Source organism: Carassius gibelio, chromosome B10 (genome assembly GCF_023724105.1).
Source record: "Carassius gibelio isolate Cgi1373 ecotype wild population from Czech Republic chromosome B10, carGib1.2-hapl.c, whole genome shotgun sequence".
Lineage (NCBI taxonomy): Eukaryota > Metazoa > Chordata > Actinopteri > Cypriniformes > Cyprinidae > Carassius > Carassius gibelio.
In genome coordinates this window covers 13,959,465-13,984,485 of record NC_068405.1, presented here as the reverse complement: position 1 = coordinate 13,984,485, position 25,021 = coordinate 13,959,465, and the positions used below count along the sequence as shown (strand labels likewise).

Below are 25,021 nucleotides of genomic sequence, written 5' to 3'. Positions count from 1 at the left end.
ACACATATGATTAAAGAAAAAAAGATTTGTAATTGAGTCCCCTTTAATAACACTCAGGTGAAACCAATATTTTTACAAGCTTTGAAGAGAATTAAAAAAGGCTTATCCACATCATAACTAAAACCTCAAAGTAACAGAAATATTGCAAGCTACATTCGTCCCACTGTCACAAAGCTTAATTCACTAAGACCATCATATTGAATCAGCACAAATAGTTAGTAGAAAAATACATCACACACACACACACACACACACACACACACACACATGGCTGAAACCTACATTCTATGAATGTCTTGTCAGAAAAGGCAAAGAGCAAAAAATGCAAAAGACTTTTAGAAAATGTACAAAAGTTCTCAAAAGAACATTAAGCACTTATTTCAGCTAATGGCACTACTTTGCATGCAAACATGTGACTTTAGTACATTACATCTATTCAAGAGGAATATTGCACATTGATTTAAAGAATAGATGTCTGTTGGTAGGTACAATGTTCGTTCCTACTAAGTCTAAACAGTTCAACTTAAATAAGTTCATAAAGTGAATACAAAAATCCTATCTTTAATTGAAGACTTCCATATGGTTTAAAGGCTTTGCCAATGGAAACTGTAATGCCCTGTCCACAGTGAAATAAGAATGGGAATTTTATTTTTGGCTATTCTAATGTATTTATGGATTTGGAACAAAAGCCTGAGTGGATTAAAAAAGGAAATTATTTGCAAATGGAATTATTCAATTTTTTGGAATAGGCCCTGCATTCACATATATTGCTTCATGTATATGTAATCTTTCTCACCTCAAAAATTTTAGTATAAATAGTTGAGTTTTCTTGAATCTCCCATTAGTTTGTATCATTTCTCAAACCCTATCTTTCAAATAAAAGTGAAAGATTTATTATTAAATATTTTGAGTAATACTGGGACATGTTCATATAAATAAATCCAGTCATCTGAAAGACATATTATCTATATTAAAGTGTTAGATTTGTTCAATATCTAAATAAACCTTCCCTTACAATCCCCCCTTCTATTTGATTTATTATGAAAAATATAATAATAAATATTATTTTATCTGAAGTTATATGAAGTGGCAGAACATGCAACCTCTAAACTAAGAAACAACAAAAATGAACAATATTTAAACAAATTACTTTACGCTCAAAGGCTTCATTTGGTCCTACATTCAACCATTTGCGCTTCCGTTGTACGTGAAGAATCATGCAAGACGTTCAGGCATCTTGCATCAAGAGAGATACAAAAAAAAAGACATCGCCTGGAGCAGGAGTTTTGTCATTTTTCCCACCTGTGTAGATTGACGTCATTGGAATGTTATTAAGTAGCTGTGAAGCCATGAAAACTTGCGGGACACAAACTGACCAACATCAGTAACGTCTTGCCAAGAAGGACCATAAACTTGTCAGAGCGCTCTAGTGCATGAGAGCATTTCAAGTACATCCTTAATTATCTGAAAAGCAGTTTGGTGAAGTGTCTTCCCCTACGCAGATCGGTATTTTGAGGATGGGCTGGATTCCAAGCACCATAAAACGTCCTTAGTGAGTGCTTCTATATTAAGAGTTTACACTCCTTGACATTTACAGCTGGGTTTTGCAGTCTAAGCAGATGCAGGATCTCAGTAGCTGCCTCTCAATCTCCTTCCTGCGCTCCGAATAATCTCTCAGAGCGAAGAGGAGCTCTGGCTGTAGTGGCGAAACACCAGCTGGTCGTATATCGGGGAGCAGGGCTCACACAATGGCAGCTCTGAGGTTGGCGATGTGGGAGATTCGCTGATCGAGTCCACGGAGGAGTCCCTAAATGGCGACGGAGGTGTCAAGGCCCCCAGGTCCTCAAAATCAGTGGTCCTGACCACACACGAAGAGTCATAGGTGCTGTCAAAAAGGCTGGCGGGTGAAGCACGGCTACTCCCACCGGTGATGATGCCCCCAGCGATGCCGACCGCAGAGTGAGTGTTGGTGTTTGCTGCGGCCACCACGTCTGCGTACGTGGTGACGGTGGTTGGATGTGGCCTTTCTTGCGGGTGGAGACGGAAAGTAGGGGAGCAGGGTCTTGGGACCTGGGCGGTGGCGACGTTTACGCCCGTTCCCGGCGGTGAACCAGGCAGCATCATGCTATTGAGTTCAGTGATGTTGGCTGTGAATCGACTTACCACACAGCTGATCTGATCCATGATGCAGGTCTGGGACGGGGCGCCATGCTGCAGGCGCTCAGTCAGGTATGAGGGTATAGCCACCACTGGTGCGCGCTCGTCATCTCGCTCTTCTATTTCCCGCCTCTGCATCGAAGGCCGCTGGCAAACGGTTGGCAGCGGGGAAGGGGTTCGGGGGCAGTAGGTTACAGGGTAGCGCTGGTTTTTCTGAGACCCTTCATATGCCAGCTTCACCCCGGATTCCGGAGGCCGATCACAGCCCTTTGAGAAGGGCTTGATAATGGCCGTCTGGTTGGCCTCTTCTTTTTTCTTAATGTGGATTGAGATCCGTTTCCACAGGTTTGGCCTGTAACTTCTCTCATTCTGTGCCCAGGTCACTGTTTTGCCGTTGGAACTGTTGAAAGAAAAAAGCAATGTGTATTTGATTAATTAAACATAAATACACGTTTAAACTTCATAAAAATGTCTTATTCAACATTTATTCACTATTAACTATGACTTTTACCTCAATAAATTCCCAATTTGCTGCTTATTAATAGTAATGCAGTTGTTAAGTTTAGGCATTGGGTAGGATTAGGGATGTAGAATATGGTCATGTAGAATAAGGCATTAATATGTGCTTAATTAGTACTAATAAATGGCTAATATTGTAGTAGTATGCATGTTAATAAGCAACTAGTTAAGATACCCTAAAATAAAGTGTTACCAATGTTTTTATAAAAAGATTTCTATTAGACATACTGGATATATTTTATTGTGCTAAAGTGGAACGATTGCAAGTATACTTCAGGTACACTTTAAAGATTTTGCATTTAAAGTCTGATATTCTTCAAAGATCATACAATCATCATCAAAAGTTACATTAAAACACATTTTAGACTTAATATGAAGAAAAGTGCATTGTGCACAAGTAATATGCCAAGTCTAGTAAGTCTCAAGTTATCTGTCAGTAAATATGTTAATACATTTGTGTTATATATAACAATATATATATTGTTTTTTTAATTGAGCTGATATGTCTACTAATAATAATCACTGAAATATATAAGGAGATAAAGTGAAAAAATAAATAAAAGCATTGTAATTGATTGTAAAACTGTCTGCCTTTAAAACACAGAAATTTAGACTACATTTATGGACTATGGATTTATTCAGGCCACAGAATCACCTTTTTTAAAACAGTGAGGCGAGAGTGTCCTCACAATGCTGCTACACTCTTGCTAATGTGTAATACTACACTTTAAAGGCAAGAGAGAATAGATCCTGCTATTAGCCATTCCAATCCATTCATTCCAAGCACAATTACCAACCCTCATCCAATCCTATATAAGTCAGACAGGAAATCTCTAACTTCACTTCTCCTAATGCACCTGGGGACTCATCGACCCAAATGTGCGTAACTCCGGAGTTGCTCCAGGAATGATTCACAGGCATACAGGATAATTGGTTGGGGCTCTTTTTTCTCTTTCGAGGGGAATATTGGTGTTTTTTTTATGTGCTCTAAAATATGCTCAGTTGGGGAGTTGATTCATTTTCAGTCTAAACTCATTTTCATCCTCAAAAGCAAACCTTTGGCAGGCATTACTGGGAGATAAACAGATTTAATGGGAGCTTTATTTATTTATATATTTATTTTTCTGAAGCGGCTTCTTCTGCAACTGAGAGCAGTGACTGCAAATCATCTTCTTTTAAATAAGTAAAAATATGGATTTTCAAAACTGACATGAAAAAGAATTGACATGTCATGCCTCATTATCCTTAAATTAATTTAGTGTGAATTCCATTAAACCAAAGTTTAACCTCTTAAGTGACACCGACCCATTGGTGGGGTCTCATTGGTCTTTTTTTTTCTGTCACATATCTTAGTAATACTCATAACTGACATATCATTTGAAAAACTACAACCTCAAAATTCATCCTGTGAAAACCATTTTGAAATCGGACATTGTGTTACCATGGAAATGGTACTTTAATATCTTTTGGCAGTCTCCTTCCCCTTAGTGGGTGGGGTCAGATGTCATATTACAAAATGTATTATGGATTTGATTTTAATCAAAACTTTTGATTAAAAAAAAAAAGTCTTAACAAAATACATACCATCGGAAAAGTCTGAGTCTTAAGATGCCATATTTTGTGATAGAAGTAATATTGATAGAAATATTTAGACATTTGTGACAGAAAAATTTATATAAATTTTTTTTGATGGCACCCGGTGGCTGTTTGTGGTATAATGCCCTAAATAAAATCTCTCAGGAATCTAATTTTTTTTTATATCAACTTCAAATTTGGAACATAAATTATTAAGACAAAGCTTTCAGTTTATAGCAGTTTTGTATTCAAAAATAATTTGAAAAATATTTATTTTATATAAAATAAAATAAAAATGGTACAGTTTATTTTTTTAAAAGTGAATTTAAACTTCTTTAACTTTTTGATAATTTAATATTTTGAAATGATTCCACTTCTGCAATGCAATAATCTGCAGATTGTCTTCTTAAAAAAAGAGTCCAACCTAGGTCTGTATTCCAAAGTGTCCATGCATAATATAGAGAGCTGAATAAAATAATCTCAATTATGAAATTATGACCAAGCATTTATTGTACAGTGTTATTATAAAACTCTTATATTTTTGGTAATTGAAAAAAGCTAAATAAAAATTTCATTATGTGAAAAAAATATATAAATAAGTATTGTAATATTAATGAACAAATATTAAATAAAATTAAATGTTATACATAATTAATAAAATATAAATAAATATTAGAATTACAAAAAAACTACAACTAAAAAACTAAAAACTACACTTTACCCCTTATTAGTAGTATTAAAAAAGAAAAAAAAGAAAATTGACAAATGCACATACTGTACAAATGCACAACAAACTAAATGAAAACCATAATTAAAATTAAAACTTAAATAAAAACTAAATTAAACTGTAATAGCATATAAAAATACTAAAATATAAATAAAATTAAATAACACTGGCCTCATACTGACCTGACGTTGTCTGTGCCAGAGCCTCCTCGTCTGAACAGTTTAGCCAAGCTGCTAGACCGGCTAGCGGCCGAGGCAGCTTTCCCATCACCCACGTGCATCCTAACAACTGTCGACGTGGTGAAAGCACTGCGTACGTTCCTCTCAGGTTTGGCCAACATGATGTAGACTTTGGGCACAAACATGCAGCACAGCGCAGTGGTAGCGCTGAGGCTAACGGAGAAACACATGGTGATTATCTTGTAGTTTGACCCGAAATAAATTGGCACGAAAGCCAGCCAGATAATGCAGGTGGTGTACATGGTGAACGCGATGTATTTGGCCTCGTTGAAATTGGCGGGGACATTGCGGGTCTTAAAGGCGTAGAAGGTGCAGCTGAGGATGAGCAGCCCGTTGTAACCCAATGGCGCCACCACTCCGAGTGTGGTGGTGTTACAGATGAGGTGCACCTCGCGTATGGACGGATAGTCGTAGATCACTTGCGGAGGTTCCATGATGAAGAGCGCCACGATGATGCCCAGCTGAATCAGGATCAGGATGAAGGCGATGACCAGCTGGGCACAGGCACTCATGAAACGAGGTTTCTTGGTGCAGATCTTCTTCTTGCTGCCTGCAAGGATGCGAGCGATGCGGTTGGTCTTGGTGACTAGGGCCGAGTAGCTCATGGCTGGCGAGAGCCCGATTCCCAACCTCTGCAAGTAACAGTAGGCCACGTGCGGTTTGGCGATGAGGCAGAATGTACACAGGTACCCCAAACAGATGCCAGCCAGGATGATGAAGCACAGCTCCCTGCTGGAGGACTTCACCACCGGCGTATCGTGGAACCTGATGAAAACTAAAGTGACGAAGATGGTGGCGAGCAGGCCGAGGCAGGCAAAGACCACGGCGGCGATTGGCTCAGGATCTAGCCACAGAAGGTACTGAACCGGGATTGGCTCACAGCCTAAGGGACATGAATTTGAGACGTTAATGTATTGGTAGGTAAATATGCATTAAAAGTACTTTGAAAATGAAATAGGTTACAGATTACAACCTACCCTATTTAAAATGTAATAAGTGGTGTAACTATTTAAATTACTTTATTAAAATAACTATTAACTTTTAACTATTAAAGGCCTGTTCACACCAAGGAAGATAATGATAAAGATAATGATAAAGATATAGTTCCAAACTAAAAATCGTTCTCAGTATTAAATAATAGAAGAGCCCACACCACAACTATAATGATAAATGCACAGAGAAACTATGATTGGAATCACTTTTCCGATTTTTTTTTTCCAGCTGATGAATAATAAAACACTTGACACCCAATCAGAATCATTCCTGCTATTCCTGCTTTAGAATTTAAAACAGAAGATGAGTGTGTGCTGAGAATAAACAGACGTTCACTGTTGTGGACACTAATTTCGATATCTTTATAGTTATCGTTCTTGGTGTGAACGGGATTTTAATCATTAGGAAACATTTAAAGCAGGCTGGGTTAACCTTATAGTAGTACTCAACACTAATTACTGTCAGACTTTCAAAATCCTTCTTCTAGAATTAATATTATAATAATTTAATTTCAAAACACAGCCACCACAAAATTATACTTTAGCACCTCTTTTTACTTTGAGATTGTTCTGAGGCTAAATAAAGATTTAAAATCATAATAAGAAAACACTGGCATCTAACAATGCCTTGAAAAGCAGTGAATGCAATTTGGGAAAGAAATAAATCATATCTGTATGTGTGTAAAAAATATTCAGTTGCAAGTAACTGTCATTAATTTAACTATTCAGACACATTTTTTTCTGAGTAACTGAGACAGATTACAGTTACTTTAGTTTTGGGTAACACTTTATTTTGAGGTGTCCTTGTTGCATGTTACATGCACTTACTATTATAATATCAATTAATTATGAATAATTACATGCAGGTAACCCTAAGCCAAACCCTTTTCCTAACGCTAACCATATAGAAAGTACATGTCGTTAATTAATATTACTCAGTACTTAAATGTATAATTACAATGTAACATGGACACCTTAAAATGAAATGTAACATTAATGTAACATGTAATTAACATACAACATTTAGTCACAAAACAGTATTTCCAAACAAAGCCACAGCAGAACTGTTTTGCATTTCTTGTCCTTGTTTTTGAACTAATCAAGTAAGCCAATGATTCATTGACCCATTCATAAAGAGAGTCAATTGCTTAGTTTGTGAATGAATCAGTTGTTTGAACAAACAATTTGAATGAATGACACTAAATGACTCACTCATTAAGAAATAACCTACTGGTGGTTTCAGTTTCAACTGGTTAATAGTGTTAAATTTTATTTTTGTAAAATATTTATTTCTCAAATTACTTTGTGTTATATCTATTCAATGTTTTTTTTTCATCTAACACAATAATGATTGAGAATTTCCTCCCAAAAGGATCATTTAAAGTCTTAAATGATCCTTTTGGGAGGAAATTCTCAATCATTTTTGATGTACGATTAATTTTCAATTAATTACATTAATAATTTAATGAATTAGATTAAAATTTGAATCACTCAACAGAAATAAGGCATTACTTCGAGTTGGCCCTGAAACTTCAAATAAAATGTTTCCACTTGCATAAATATCTATGTGCAAAGCAAACATTAATTTATCTAGTTGGTATAGGGCAAATGTCTATGATTATTCAGAATCACTGATGTGTGGCATGAAAATTGTACAGAGAGCAATGAACATCCATCCTTATGTAGATAACACAGTAAAACTGGTGGCTGAATTACCGTGCAACTTTACAAACCATAAAAAATAAATAAATAAATTGTGCAAAAATAAACAAAACCATCCATTCAACCAAGCCATGCATTATGCATTAGAGGCTGACAAACAAGAGCTGATATATTTAGCATGTGTGATTTGCATCAACAGACAGTGAATGAGGATGAAACTGAGTCTTGGTTTGGATGGTTTTAATGCGGTTGGTCAAATGACACTGGAGGTTTGGTTTTTTTTTACAGGTCAGATTCATAAACCAGCAACACCAAAAGCTACTGATTATCAAAGGCTTTTGTGAAAGTGCCTTTAGGGCAAGTGGGCGTACTCGGCAGCCATATTTGTAATGCCCCTGGGCAGCTATTTTTAGTCATGCTCTGAAAGCTCTGTAAATGTTTGTCAAAATAAATGCAGTAAACACTAATCCAAAACTACTAAATCAAAAAAGAACTGCAGAAACCCAAACTCAAAACCACCTGCTACTAAATGTCAAAAATTGTCATTAAGGCTCTTGCATGAACAGCAGTGCGGCCTCAGCTCTCGGTAATGTACTACATGCTGAGAGACTGCTGCTTCAGGGCTTACGCTTGACAGCAATTCTGGAACATTCTGATGGGGACCCCCGCCAAGTCCAAATCTCTGTTTCTGGCATTAAGTTGCCATTGTCCAGATTCTCAAATAACGCTCTAAGAGATAAATGGGTCTCCAATGTTATTCCGTGACCCAGATACTTATATCACACACTGCTGTACGAGATGATAAGCTTATGTGGCTTTGACTTCTGAATGAACTACAAGAAATACTTTGTGCACTGAAGGTGGATGTAGATTCACCTGTGAGGTCATCTGTAGGCCAAGATCCAAGCTCGCACATACGACAGGTGTATTCATCAAACACAAACTCGTTTTCTTTACACGGAGTGCAGGTCCAGCAGCAGCTCACCTCACCCTTACGGATAACCTAAGGTGGTCAGAACAGAGAGGTCAAGTTATGTAAGTTATAGATTCCTGTGAAGAAAATACTTGCTCTCAAAGCTGCCACCACAATGCCAAAGTGTTGTGGGTGGTTGCAGTGCACTTCTATGCGGTTGCTTCAGTGTTCTAAGTGGTTTTTAGTGCATTGCTATGTGGTTACTAAGGTGTTTTGAGTGTTTAAAGTTCTACCTCCAAGTTTTTTTTTTTGATAATCTGCTCTCTAAATATATGGCTAAGGCTCATGTAGCAGTATAAGTCAATGGAATATATATATTTTTAATTTAATTAAAGAAAGTAATATTATTCAGGAAAGATGCATTAAATTAATCAAAACTGATAGTGAAGTAATTTATACTGTTACTATAGGTTTCATTTTTTTTTTTCATCAAAATATATTGAAAAAATGTTTCATTGATTCCGCAAAAATACTAAGCAGCACAACTGTTCTCAACTTTGGTAATAATAAGAAATGCATATTAGAAAAGCATATTAGAATGATTTCTGAAGGATCATGTGGCACTGAAGACTGGAGTAATAATGCTGAAAATTCAGCTTTGCATCAAGGAATAAATTACATTTTAAAATATTAAAATAAATTATAAAATAGTTATTAGGATTAAAAAAAAAAAAAAAAAATTTTTTTTTTTTTTGATCAAATAAATGAAGCCTGGGTTGTTAAAATCTGACCAGTCTCAAACTTTTGAATGGTAGTGTATAATAAATAAGCACATATACATTTAAATAAAACACTTATACACTGACACATTTTCACCTTTATCTGAGCTTTTTCACAGGGATCACTGCACACTGATCTCATGATGGCACTGCTATTTGCCCAAATCTCCTCGTCATCCATCTTCAGCCCACTGTTGTCCCAGCTGCCCACGTTGATGTAGCTATAGTCCTCCTCACTCATCTGTTTAAAGTTCATGATTTCATACCTGGAAAAACACATAAAACCACTGTTACGGACGTGAAACTGTTAACCCAGCATCATTCATGTTTTGCTCATAAAGCCATTCAGTCTGAAGGAAGGTATTTTTGAAAATCACAATGACATCAACAAGAGATTGTTTTCATTCTCTCTGAAAGGAGTTTAGAAGCACATTCTTGTGTTTGGAGTAAAATATGAACGATTCCTACCTCCCTGGGGAGTCTCCGTTCTCATCAAACAGCACCACTTCTCCGGAGACGCCAGTGAAGTTTGTCCTCATGAGGAATTCTAAGAGTTTACCTCCATCAATCGGCCGCATGGCTTCACACAGACCTGCGTAGCCGGGACACAGAGACTTCTGCATGGCGTGCAGGCCGTAAGCCATAGAGTAGATGGCATTGATCACAAATCCCATCTTTGTGTCCTGAGCGTACTGGTGTCGGAGCGACTCTTTCTCTATGAAATGGTGTAGTGAATGGTGTAGTGAAAACAAACAACAGAACAAACAATATGTTGAGTTCTAAAGAATAGCTATTCAGTTGTAACAGCTATTCAGTGCTTTCATCTGCCACAGTAAAGTCTCTATTTACATTATATTTTTGTTGATTGATATGCATTATTAGATAGATGAATAAAAGGACAGATGGACAAGTAGATGAAGCAGTGGAAGGACAAATGGAAGTGTAATGGATAAAAAGATTGACAGATAGGTTATGTATACATGAATGAATAGATGAAATAATGGAATGAAAGACTAATGGATGGATGAAAAACAGACAAAGTCCTGGAAGGATGGATGGACGTACAGATGAAGTAGTGGAAGTAAAAAAAATGGATGGATGGAGAGAAGGAAGTATGGAAGACTAGATAGATAGATAGATAGATAGATAGATAGATAGATAGATAGATAGATAGATAGATAGATAGATAGAGGAAAGACAAATGGATGTATAAATGGGTGAATATATTTACAGATTGATGGATGGATGATGAATAAATGAATTGATGGAATGAAAGCTTGATGTATATATATTTGGATGCATGGATTGATAGATGAAATAATGGAAGGACAAATGGAAGTATAGTTGGATGAATATACTTACATTAATATATGGATGATGTATACATGATTGAATAGAAGAAATAAGGTAATGAATGATTGATGGATGGATGATTAAAAAGAGACAATGTATTGGAAGGAAAAATGGATTTAAAGATCCACAGATCTACAGATTGATGAATGGGTGATGTATGGATGAATGAATAGATTAATTGCCGAAATTATGGATTAATGGATAGTTGGATTCATGGTTGGATGAATGAGTAAATAAAATAGTGGAAGGATTGATGTTTAAATAAATGAATTAATGAATGAATGGATGAATGAATGAATGAACAGCTGAATGAATAGATGAGCTAATAAGTGGATGAACAGATGGATGGAGAGACGGAGACACAGATGTATAGATTTATGAATGGATGGATGGACAGACAAAATGATGGACATATATTAAGAAGGATAGATGAATTGATAAAATGGCAGATAGATATATGTATGGATGAACATAGATAAAGAGATGAATAGAGGGATTGATGGACAGATGAATGGATGGATGAATTGATGGAAAGCCAGACATCGAGATAAACTGCCTCAAACTCATGTAAGTTGTGGTGAGTTCATGTGAGAACATCTTCCACTCACTGGTGCAGGTCTTGTTGTATTTGGCGTTCTCTTGAGGATGTCCCTTCAGCCGACACTGGAAGCGGTGCTGCCAGAACTCAGGGAACCAGGGGTTCCGGTGGTTTGTGTCCGGCTGCAGGTTCAGGTAGTAATCGTCAAACCACGTGACGTAAGCAGACTGCAGCTTGATAGTGATTCCCCCAGCTGCCTCCCTCTGGAAGCCATCAGTGACATCATAGCGGTCCGCCCAACCATCACTGCAAAGTGTGCAAGAGACAAGTGAGTAATGAATGGCTTTTATATAGAACAAACCCCCGTGAGAGACAGTCTGGGAGCCTCCTGGTCCAAACTGACCCACATAACAGGCAAAGCCCAGTAGTTATGACCAGGTTGCTCTATGAATTAGGTCTTGAGGACACAGCTGGTCAGTATTTCATAGAGACAGACTCACAATAAAACTCTCCATGAGATATACTGTATGTGCTCCAAATCTTCGCCATTATGCATCAAAGGGATCTTTGAATGACAGCAGATGAGTCTTACCTTCTCCTTCCTCATTTCTCAAATCAACACAAGAAAAATAAACTACTTTTCAGCATACACTCTATCTATATGTTCTCAAACACTTCTTAAACCCAGAGCGCTAAATGTTATACAACTCAGCAGTGTGTGGGAGGTATCATTTTTGTTCTCATGGTAGGTAAGGAGAGGCTTTCATAACTTGTCCTTGGAGGCAAAAGCAATGGGAGGGAAGCATAGAGGAGCATGTTAGTAGCAGCTTGAATCATCTCATGGAAAAGAGCTGAACAGATCAGTAAACCCACACGCTGACCCCAGCAGGTCAGCCTCCCTCTGCCCACTGCCACTGCAGGAAAACTTTAAAAAAAGACAACAAAAATGCCAACGCAAAGGCGCAACTGCCTTTAAAAGATGTCTGACAGCATTTTAGAGCACATTAAAGCATACTGTAAAATTAGGGTTATGTTTGCAATATATGCATTTGATGCATGTTGATATTTAGCAACAAGTAGGACATTCCTTGCTTGTTCTTTGTACAATGAGAGCCCTAAAAGAGAGATATTTTAACAGTACATCTTATTTAAACCTCAGATTGAATTTGATTCATTGTCAGTCATGTTTTGAACTGTTAGTTTAAATGAATCAGTTCAAAAAGACTGATTCAGTGATTAGTTTCTGTTGGCATGCAAAGACATTTATGGAATTATTCAAAATTTCAAAGAAACTTCCTCAGATTGAATAAAAACCATAAATCCATCTCAACACAAACACAATAGTAACATTATGAATATCATCAGAAGTCTGGAGAATGTTGAGAAATTTTTTATTTTTTTTGGTAAAGTCTTATATACTCTATAGTGAACTAGTCACTATATGACTGTCATTAGATTTCATAAATAGTCTAAATAATATTAATGATATTACTTTTACCTGTGCAAAAGATGATTTATTAATTATCAGGTATTTAAATATTTGTTTACACTTTACAATAAGGTTCTATTTGTAATTAGTTAACTACATTAAATAAATACAAACTAACAATAGAAAACCTAAAAAGCATTTTTAAATTAAAGTTAATGTTAATTTCAACATTCACTAACACATTATTAAATTCAAAAGCGGTATCTGGTGATATTATTTAATGGACCTGAGCTTACAAAAATTAACAATGAACAGATGGAATTTAATGAACTAACTTTATATACTGTAATAAATGTGTTGCTCATTATTATTAGTTATTGTTAGTTAATGCAGTAACTAATGTAAAATGATGGTACCTTATTACAAAGTGTTGCCTTCAACCAGATGTGGTCAGGTTTTATTACATAAACAAATATGAAATCTGGATTTAGTAAGAATAAATAATACTAAAAATAATAAAAGTTTCTATGTCAACTTTCACAAAAAACAAAAAACAAAAAAAATCTGTGGGTGTTTCACATTTTGGATTCTACACGGATCACAGTTTTAATCTGTTAACAATTAGCCCACAGAGGAATAACACACACACATTTATGTGGGAAGCTGCTGTATTAAAGACAGAAAATAATAGCAGATTTACACCACGAAATGCTGCAAAGAAGCTGCAAAGTGAAACTGTTGATTAAATTAGGTTACATTTTTATCCATTCTCAGCGGTGGGGGGGGGGGGGGGGGTTGTCAGATCAGCCCTCATCAGCAATAGATCAGCTCTTGTGCACACTTCACTGATGAACACTTTGACAGATAATACAACAGAATACAATAGCGTCCTCACACTCACTAATGACAGATGGCTGGGCACAGTCTGCAAACTGTTCATTAGTAAAGAACTGAAAGTCATTCAGTTGTGAAACAGAGGAGCCTGGACATCACTGTTTCTGTGGCTGTCAATAGGCTGCTGAGTGGGGATGTTGACAAACAGCCTTTGGTAAAGAAAATTATTTTTGTAAGGATCAACTCGTACTGCAGTCCCATATGCTAATAAAAAAATACCATATATATTTTAAATGTATTGTAGATATATATTTTTGAAATTACATAAAAACATTATTTTTTTTGCTAATTTGAATATTTTTTGCCTTTTTTGTTGCTAATTTACATTTTGCATATTTTTTTTTATATGATTTGGTTAAGTCAATTTATTCCTATATTTGTTGGAAATTATGAAAATACCTTTAAAAAATTATTTGTATTTATATTGTCAAAAAAAACAACAACACATACAGTATGCCAAAAATACTGGTCAATTAATATTAATATTTTAATTTTGGAAATGTATTTTCATGCCCCTTGAAATACATTATGTAGTATATTTTTGCGTTACAAATAAAATATATTTTTAATTAGAAGATTAAAATGGTTATATTTAAACAATTTGTTCAATAAATTAATGCTAAATAAAGCAAACATGCATGCACCAAATCAGAAAGCAACCAATATACCAAATAAAGCACACTGAGTTTTTTTTTTTCTTTTTTTTTTTTTTTTTTGTTATTGTCTTGAGACACTTTATCACTTTTGTAGCCACATGGAGATCAAGAAACTGGAACAGAGACACAGTAGCCATATTCTCACTGAACCAAAGATAAAAACTGAACCTACTTTCCCTGGAGCTGGTGTCACCTCATCAAACACACACACACACACACACACACGCGCACACAAACTCGTTCATCCACTCATGCACATGCAAACACACCTCACCCACGCACAAACACACACACACACACACACACTGGCACCCCCATAAACATGGCATCTTCAAGGCTGTGTGGAATGCCCAGAGGCCCAGAATAAAGACCATGACACCATTTTCTGAAATAGATCCTTTTTAAATATTCAGAAACTACATAAATAAGTAAAATATAGGCCCCTACCACAAAACAAATTAACTGGCCCTTTAAACTTCACACACAAAAAAAAAAAAAAAAAAAGATTTTTCAGATGCATACTTTGATATCATCTGGTTCTAAAGTTCTTAAAAAGAGCTGATCTCAAAATATTGGAGTTTGTTTGGGCACTATAAAAATACTCCAAAAATAATTAAAACAGTGCACTTTATGAATTACAAAATGACAAAATTAACAATTTTACAAAAACGTTTTTTTGCTTTGAATTTTTTTTTTTAATGTTATTGGTGTTTTTATTATTATTGAATATTATAAACAAACAGACAAACAAACAAATAAATAATGATGCACATCATGCTTTATATGTCATCATCATTTAGCAAAAAAATAAAAAATAAAAAATCTACACGAATCACAGTTTTAATCCGTTAACAATTATCTCACAGAGAAATGACACATTTATGTGGGAAGCTGCTATATTAAGGACAAAAAATAATATCAGATTAATGCCAACACATACTATCTATTATGTTTCAAAATATTTTGTTGAATAAAACCACTTTATTTACATGTTTTTAGGTTGCAATGTACATATTAGTAATTGTATTCTTTCCTCTCATTTCCATTTAGCAGAAGGTGGTCAATTTATAGTAACACTTTAGAATTCCATGTTAATTAACTACATTAGTTAACATGAACTAAGCAAAAACAATCCTACTGCAGCATTTATTAATTTTAGTTTATGTTAATTTCAACATTTAGTAATGCAATATTTAAATCAAAAGTTGTGCTTGTTAACATTAGTTAATGCACTGTGATTTAGCATGAACTAACAATGAATAACTGAATTTTCGTTAACTAACATTAACAAAGAATAATAAATACAGTAAATGTATTGTTCATTGTTTGTTCATGTTAATTAATACATTAACATTAACTAATGGAACCTTATTCTAAAGTGTTACCCAATTTATTGTAAGCTGGGTGAAGTGTCCACTTCTCCCAAACACTCCCAACAGCAAAAATTCAACACACTTCACCTCTAAATGTTTATAAAACATGTCAACCAATGAGTGAACGTCTAATTATCAAACCGAAGAGCTCCTGAACAGAAGCAGAAATTGGAGGGATTATTCTTAGTTTAATATCTCAAAGAGATAATACATTATTTCAGTCCGTAATATCCATAAGAGATTTATTAATGGAACAGCCAGAACTGAACTGGGGGTGAAGCTAAATATAGGTAATTTAGTTGTCACACTCCAGGAGATTGAAAATGGGAAGAATCATTTCTTACTTCATTTGACACTATGAATAGCACGTGCACATTTCTCAAGATGTCGATGCCTAGTCAAGCTCTTAAAATATTCTTCTCACAGATTCTGTCACATACAATTATATTCCTGCCAGTTATTGAAAGGTGAATTAGTAATCTTTCACAAATAACCGAAGCGTCTCTGATGGCTTTCTTCAATGGGAAGAGAACCCATTAGGTAAAGCTAAGGTGTGTGTTAGAGTATTTAAGAGACAATCTGTACTTGTAAAATCAGATCCAGCATTACAGTATTACTTCGGTGGGACTGAACCTCTCAAGTCCTCATTACAGAATCAACAGGCTTATTCAAGACATTATCATAACATGACTCAAGTGCTTATCACTGAAATAAACATAAATCACATACCTTGCATTGGATGACTTTGATGGTGATGATGATGAGGATGATGATGATGGTGGTGATGGCAACATTTGTGGTGATAACAGACAGAAAGATGAGCCTTGCTTCCATGTTTTGATCCATCTGGATTTTGTCTCTCTCTCACACACATACACACAGACACACACACACACACACACACAAGCAAAGAGTTGCAGATGATGATCAACAGGCGTGGGTGGAAATTCAAAAGTATCTTTAAAAAACCTACAGAATAGGCCGATGGTGTGACCCTATCTGACTCACAATCTCTGTGGAAAAGGCACTAAATGAACACAAGATAACATGCAGTAAAGAAAATTCAGAGGACGGGGTGACTGGGGCTAGTTGTCACACTGGGAAGTCATCACATGAGATACATCTCAGTAACTGTAAGGTTTTGAATTTTATTGAAACTTCAATCAAAATTACTTTAAATTGTAATAAAAGGCTGTACTGACTCCAGCTTTTTAAAAGGAAGTGAAAAATAGTGTAATATACCCCATAAAATATGATAAAATGCCTCATAATAGCAGGAAACTTTTTCCTGGGCAATTATAGTGAAAGTGTTTTAATTAGATTGTCATAGCTCTATGGTGAAACAAATATACTCAGAACAAATTGTACTCTTGAGAAATAGTCACTGGAGTAAAAAAATGTGGCAACTACCCTCCATCTCCTCTACAATATTTCCCAAGCATGGTGCATTGTTGTTGCTTTTTGCAGCAGTAAGTGTTATAGATGTACAGTAAGCTTTTCTAATACACCTCCTACACTTTGAGAAAAAAAAAAAAAAACAAGATTTGTTTTCCAAACCTGCCAAGAGTGCTTGCCACAGCTAACAGGCACGATTTCAGGAGTGTTTTCTCGCCGCTGCTTTGATAAGAAATGTCTGCTAAAATATAAATCCATGTGCACAGAGTTCATGTTTTGGGTAGCTCACCTGCCAACCAACAGAAACTCTCCAACTAGGCGGCGGCGTCTCATGGCCATGAGGATGCCACGCACGGTCATGCCCTCACAGAAGCACGCCACCACACGAGCTTTGGGCAGGTGGCTCCTGAGCTTATCGAGAAGACGGTCGAAACTCTGCTCTCCAGCATTGCTGTAAATCTTGTCAGAGTGGGCGATACAGATGCCCTCCTTTGCTGCCATGTCTTTAAAGGCCTCCATTCCACTCTCACCGTAGTTCCCTGAAGATTGAGAGATTTAATGATTTTTAAGCTTGAAACATGTTCAAACACTTTTCCATCACACCTTCATACCCGTTTCAGTAACAATGCTGAAGTTTGTGGATATTTAAAGGATAAAATCGATTATATGATATTATATTGATATTGTCTATAAAATATAGTTATATTTAATATCATTTAATTATAATTTTATTAAAAAAAGTATTCATTCGGATTGGTTCACAAAACAATCCGCAGTTCAATGTGATTTGTAACCTGTTAAACTCATGCTGAAATGGCCTTGTTAAGATCTTCAGGAGAATATGAAGAGCAGTAGGTGCTACACACAGTCAGGAACAGCACACATTTGAACTAACTCTCCCACATTTTATTCTCGTCATAGTTCTTCTTGTGTTTACAAATAAAATCTTTCCTACTTCCTCATTATTACCAAGACATGACTGAGTGGGTCGGCTGAGGGAGTAGCAAAACATTTGGTACAGTAGATTGAAAACTAATTTTGAGGAATCATGGAAATTTTAATTTCATTTAATTTCATGAATTGTTTTGGTACTGCTGAACTGGAAGTCATTATCACGAAACAACATTTTATAGAAAAATCTCAGAAAATGTCATTTATTTTCTATAAAAGTGTCCTTGTTCAGTGCTTTGTTGAATATATTTAGTAAGAAATAAAAAGTTTGAAAAACGAATGAAAAACAGGCCATGGTGCCCCTCTTTCATAAAGCGTCAGGGGTAAACTCCCCCAATTTACATAAAAATCAGGTCACCTACTTTTGTGTGAGGAATGTTCCCAGTCTTCACACATTTTATGAGGTGCGAAACTGATACAATTGCAAAGATGTCTTGATAAAGAGCAAACATACACCTTCATTTCACTCAAATACAGTAAATCGACTTTCATTGATTTTTCCAAATCAATGCATAAGCATCTTAATTACACCCGAGATTATGAGTTCTGATAACAGAGATTACGAGGATTAAAACAACATTCACAAGATCGTTCCAGTGATGGAGCTTTGCTAAAAAAATATTTGGAGTGAGCATAGTTCTTAACAGTATGGACTAGTATCCTAAGGGTTGCAGGTTCAAATGATATTGAGACCCCCATCTCCATCACGTGACAGAGGCAAACACTTAACCCCAGGTTTTTATTAGCATTCTAGTGAGTAAGATGTGTCTGCAAGGTGGGAAATGTCCATTGATGTTCATCCAAACATGAGAATTTTGAGGAACTATACCCAGAAAATATGGAGGGCTTTTGCTAAAAATGCAGCAGATATTGGTCATTCCTTGTATGTAGTACATATATGAGGGGTTTCATGTACCCATCATATATGTCTCAGTACTTTTATAATGATTTCAAAAGCTTGGAGTCAGTGTGATAAATTTTTTTTTTTTACACTTTTATAATGCAGTTATGTATTATATTTATTAAAAGTGATTATTATATTAATTTAAATGTTACAAAATTAATTACAAATATATTTTTGCACTTTCTGTTTATCAACGAATCATGGTTTCAATGAAACAATGAAGTAACAGCTGTTAATAATAATAATAATAATAATAATAATAATAATAATAATAATAAATGTTTCTTGGGAAGCAAACCAGAATATTAAAAGGATTTCTGAAGGAATCATGTGACACTGAAGAGTGAAGTAATGGTGCTGAAAATTCAGCTTTTACATCAAAGGAATATATTACAGCTTAAAATATATTAAAACAGAAGACAGCTATTTTCAAGTGTAATAATATTTCACAATATTACTGTTTTTAGAATATTTGTAATCAAACAAACACAGGTAAGCAAAAGAAATCTTAGCAAACCCAAAACCAGTGTCTAAATGATAAAATGTGAAATAATATTACTATTAAATATGATTGCAACACTTTAACTACTTTTAAAATATTGTTTTGTAACCCTTTAACTAACTTTAAATATAATTTTGTTATCCTTTAACTAACAGATGCTAAATAATGACATCACCCTTCATTTTTCTCAACCTCCTTCACTTTCGATGGGAAAAAAATAATTATTTTTTTATTTTTTTGTAAGGATTCTGTGATGTTTTGTGATTTGTTTTACTCTCGAACATCTTGAACTGTTTGCCAAAACTAAAGAAATCAGTATGATGATACTAAATTAGAAAAAAAAATGAAGAATGAGAATTGCTATTAATGAGCTTTTTTTTTTTTGCACTTTCCATTGTGTAAATAAACAAGCGATAATTAATCAAATCTAAGAGCTAACCTATGCACAACTTGACTTGACTATCAAACACATCTCATTCTTCATCCCTGTGAAGTCTTGGATTTGAGAAGCGTACTTCCAAATGCGCATGACTTCATCTCTAATCTCTCTCCTCAGGGAAGATCTTCTTCAAATCTTTCACTCCATTCCTCTGTGCCAGTTCGGTGAATTAATTCCCTCGCTGCGCTCAAACTTCACTAGAACCTTCTGTCTCAGATAAAAATGGATATATAATAAAAAAGGAGTTAGGCCTACATAATATTTTACTGGCAAGTTAATAAAGGCCAGTCACAAGAAGCAATAACAAATGTGGGTAAAATGACCTCTGCACACAATAACATCAGATATTCTGATGAGCTCAACTTTTCTTTCCCTCCTACAGAGAGACAGATGCTGCAGAAGCGACAAGTCTTTAAACAGTGTGTTGACTCGCACAGGAAAATTCATTAAACACCCACGGACACTGAAAACAGAGCTTAAGATGTAAATGATCATCATGATCGCCTTTCAGCTACTGATTTCTGTTTGTTCTATGGTCTTACATGAGGCCAAAAAAGGTAACAAAAGCGCAACACAATACATGAGCATGTCTATTAACCATAAACTCTGTGTACGCTGCATGCAAAGCATCATGGGGTGTTTTCAAACAACAAAGACACTTTTGAACATAATGAAGCAATAGATCTGCAGAGAGGTATGATGCTACTTGACCCATTGTCTGAATGGCCTTAAAGGAAACTTTTGCATTTCAATACCTTTAATAAAATAAAAAGAGAGTATAAAAAGAGAGTAAACCTCACTATTATACACACAGCTTTCATTAACATATGTCTTCAGTAATTGCACTGGCTATTTTCATGTTAAACATGTCATGTTTCTTCACTGGTTTTCAGCGTGTTGATTGACAAGCGGGTTAAACACAATTCAGATGTGACTACAAACATCTGTTTTATTTTATCAATAGAGCCCACAGATAACAAATGTCAAAGGATGATATAATGCAAATGGAGATACAGATGCCAGCAAATGAATCAACATTATGGAGTATTTCACAGCTCCTTATTTTGTACGTGGGTGAAAACTGGGGTGGGCTCCACATTTAACTACCTGCTGGCAATTAACACCTGTGTGTGAGGCCATCAATCTTCTAGCCAAACAGCTTCAGTTTGTAGTATTCAGTAAACAATGAACCAGGGATAATATTTAACAGTAAAGTAAAACTAAAACCATGAACTGCATTTTAAGTTCCTTGAAGTAAAATAAACAGTATATAAAAAAATATATATGTGACCCTGGACCACAAAACCAGTCATAAGGGTCTTTTTATTTTAAATTGAGATTCATACAGCATATGAAAGCTTTATAAAAGCTTTATAAATAAAATGTAAAATAAGCTGTCCATTGATGTATGGTTTGTTAAGATAGGACAATATTTGGGTGAGATACAACTATTTGAAAATCTGGAATCTGAGGGTGCAAAACAAAAAATATTGACAATAATTGTCTTTATAGTTGTTCAAATTAAGTTCTTAGCAATAATTATAATAATAATAATTCCTTACATGTATGCAGCACCTTTTCTAAACACTCAAAGCACTTTACATTTTCAGGGGTGCTGCAGTACCAGTGTGCCGCATCCACCTGGATGATGCCACAGTAGCCATGTTGAAGTCCCATCCAAGTACTGACCAGGCTCAACCCAGTCCAGTCTTGGGCTACAGGGTGACATGGCTGCCGGCAATGCATATCACTAATCAAAAATGAAGTTTTGATATATTTACAGTAGGATATTTATAAATTATCTTCATGGAACATGATCTTTACATAATATACTAATGATTTTTGGCATAAAAGTAAAATTTATAATTGTGACCCATACAATGTATTGATGGCTATTGCCACAAATATACTGAATTTGTAACAAACAGTAAAGTATGCACCCAGATTACTATTTAATATTAATTAGACACTAAAATTAAGTGTTGACGTTTTTTTAGTTGAATTTGAGCTTGCTAAGATTAACTTGAAGTTATTAAGAAAATGTCAAATTATAAGATATACAGTATGTTTTATAGGAAGCTGCAATTGCTATAACTTACCTCCCTTCAAATGCTAATAAGATAAAATTTCAATGGTACTAAATAGCATTGTTATGCACATTCAAGAAATAACGTTTGACTTAATGCAGTTTAAATTGTGTGTAGTCATGTGGTGTAATAAGTACATAATGATTAGCAGATGCCTGGATCTTGACTACATGTGGCACATGCTGCATTAGAGACATAAACTCTTTATGAGGACTCCTTAAAAGATGTGACATTTTCTTCTATGAATAATAAAGAGATTTCACTGTTTAGGCCAAGATAACGGTGAACCGCAACAGACAGGGTGATACATTATCACCTAATAAAATCCCTCTGGAAAAGCTCTCACTTTGAGAACGTGGAAAATTTAACACTTTAAATAATAGTTTTACGTGCTTACGGAGATCTGCCATTCTCACTGGAAGACTTTTGTGACATACTAATGCGAGGAAGAAATTAAAGCTCCAGAACTAAAAAATGAATAGGTTCAAAAGAAAAAGAAAAGAGTTGCAGGGCAGATTTAGCTCTTTTAAGAAGCGTTGTGGAAAATCTCATTGTAACCGTGAAGAAAAATGCTTCCCCGAGGAAAGAGATCACGTACCTTCAGTGTGAATGGCAGATACGTAGGTCCAGTTGTATCTTTTGACGATGTCCACCATCGCTCTGGCCTGCTGGGCATCAGAAGGCACCACCCTCATAAAGTACTTGAACAAAGACTTATCACTGAGATCCATACTGGTTGCCGAATACGCAATCTGGGGAATGTTGAAGAGCTGAAGGAGATTCTGAACCTGGATGGCCACAGAACTGGATCCAGGCCCAATCAGCCCAACAATGGGCTTCTTCCCTTTCATGGGAGTCCCTCCACCTTCGGTTGTACACTTAGACATGCCTTCTTCTTCATCGGCTGAGACTAGAGTGTCCCGGATGAACTCGATGCTCTGCTCCAGAGCCACGGCCGAATGCCAGCAGGAGTCTCTGATCTCACAGCCCAGTGTGATGTTGGGTAGGATGAGCGGGTCTGCGTTGATGCGGTCCAGTGTGTGCATCATGGCCTCCACCCGCTGGATGCCATACTGCTCACGTACTGCGCCACACTTGCGCTCGTGAACCTTGTCAGCCGGCGGCTGATGATGGACAGAGAAAAGAGCCCCGATGATGATGTCGCCAGGAATGTGTGCCAAGACGCGTCGCTCGCTGGCCTGGGCCTTCGCTAAAATGTCTGGCCGTGTAGGACCCAATCTGTCTCCGAGCAGCACAAACACCAGCAAATATAAAATCCCCATTTCCCCGGCCCTCAAAGATCAGAGTATCGAATACTGGTAGGTCCCTCAGGGCATCTGAAAGAGTCACAAGAAGCAGAAATCTTCAGAACAATATCCCTGGAGATCATCAGCCTCCCACTGAATCACAGAGGTGCATATTTGTGAGAGTCGTGATAAGGATGAGCTGTCGCCAGGGCAACGTCTTATTTTTCTGCCTTCCTCTAAATATCTCGGGATCAAGAGGAAAACAAAGTTGAAACGCACATAAAGAAGTTCTGGTGGATCTCAGTAATGAGATGCATCATTAACAATGACCTGTTAGAAACAAAGAGCATGTAAATCTTAAAATATGTATTGATTCTGATTCATGTATTCGTTCAGAATCAAAGCCTCAGAGATTTTCCACAACACAGAGACCCAGAGGATAATGATCTTTATGGAGATTTGCAGCCACTGAATATTTATATTGAATCTTTAACCTCTTTTCATTACTGTAAATGAATTATTAATTTCATTTAAATGAGTTACACAGTTTGGAGAGATAAATACAGAATTCCCAAGAATGATTTTTAGCTACTTATATGTGAGCCATTATATCATAAGATATTTTTTTCAGTTTAAAGGGTCTGAAGGCTATACCTCATTATTTTACATATCACTTAGGGAAAACATAATATATGTCATGGTTTATGAATTATTAAGTACCGTAAGGGACTGTTTTTGATGTCTGAACAAAATTTATAGTACTTTTTGTTGCAAAAGACTGATAGAAATGCACTGTATGAACTCAGAACTCATGTATAACTTAATAAGATTGATTCTTCATACTCACCTCTGTGCTCAAAATGCAGAGTTGATATTGGTATATAAAAGTGCTATTTATGTTCTTCTATTGCTAGGTTTTGCTCTCTGATTTCAAAGAAACTATGATTAATTTTTAAACAGCAGGACTGTATATCTTCAGCTTTCCAACTCAGCAGAAATCTCTGAATTCTTCTAACACAAAATTGTTGGACAAACTTATAAAGTGCATTCTGTTCAATTGGATCAGTGACAATTTAAACCACCAACAGTTGCTCAACAGTGCCGAGAAATGCATACTGCATAGAAAGCTTGCTATGGTTGATGAGCTTGTTTTCTTTTTTTTTTTGGTAGCTTCTGTTCATTAATTTATCTATGTAATTGTTCATTTAAACAATAAGAGACAATTTGAGACAATTTATTAACTGAAAAAAAGTGTCAAACATAAAAGTTAACGTACTAGATTCAAGAAGCATTGGCTGCTGAGCTCTCCGTGGTGCTGAAATACAGTCTGAAGCCTCAGTCATAAACAAGTGCATTTGAATCAATGAATATCAATAATGTGGCGGAATACCACTTCATATTTTGACACAACACATACTTAAGTACTTGATGGACAAATAAAACATAACGTTCAAACGAACGGAAACAGAACCATGAACATAAGCGTGAGGAATTAGACCTCTGATGAAAAAGTGTTAAATAACATCGTTGATAATAATAAAAACAGCAATGATAATATAACTTACCGTTCGGTCGTTAATTTGGTCCATTGCTCGTGTTCTCACAACCGAAGTGTCTCTGGGTGTATGAGCGCGTGCGATGCGCGTTCACTTCAGCGACAACTCTCGCGCGCGTCACGTGACTATAATAT

The 25,021-nt window shown here is 35.7% G+C and overlaps 1 protein-coding gene across 2 annotated transcripts; it reads right to left on the bottom strand.

Moving 5' to 3' along the window:
* Positions 1-25: 25 nt before the first annotated feature.
* LOC127965895 (metabotropic glutamate receptor 5-like) lies at positions 26-25,021 on the bottom strand. 2 transcript variants are annotated; one of them, XM_052566603.1, is made up of 9 exons: positions 24,897-25,021; positions 22,683-23,421; positions 17,491-17,740; positions 11,525-11,760; positions 10,032-10,278; positions 9,661-9,829; positions 8,748-8,874; positions 5,161-6,100; positions 26-2,557 (listed from the first exon to the last, which is right to left on the bottom strand). In XM_052566603.1, the coding sequence occupies exons 2-9, from the start codon at positions 23,365-23,367 to the stop codon at positions 1,675-1,677; spliced, it is 3,537 nt and encodes a 1,178-aa protein (XP_052422563.1). In that variant the 5' UTR covers positions 23,368-23,421; positions 24,897-25,021; the 3' UTR covers positions 26-1,674. The 2 variants fall into 2 exon arrangements, with proteins under 2 accessions (XP_052422563.1, XP_052422564.1); XM_052566604.1 differs by having other exon boundaries at positions 22,683-23,661; positions 24,897-24,992.

Coding starts and splice junctions, on each gene's coding strand:
- LOC127965895 (XM_052566603.1), bottom strand. CDS start 23,367: ATGGGGATTTTATATTTGCTGGTGTTTGTGCTGCTCGGAGACAGATTG. Junction 9,830..10,031: donor AACGGAGACTCCCCAGGGAG/GTAGGAATCGTT, acceptor GTGTTTTTCCAG/GTATGAAATCATGAACTTTA. Junction 6,101..8,747: donor GCCTACAGATGACCTCACAG/GTGAATCTACAT, acceptor CATGTCCCTTAG/GCTGTGAGCCAATCCCGGTT.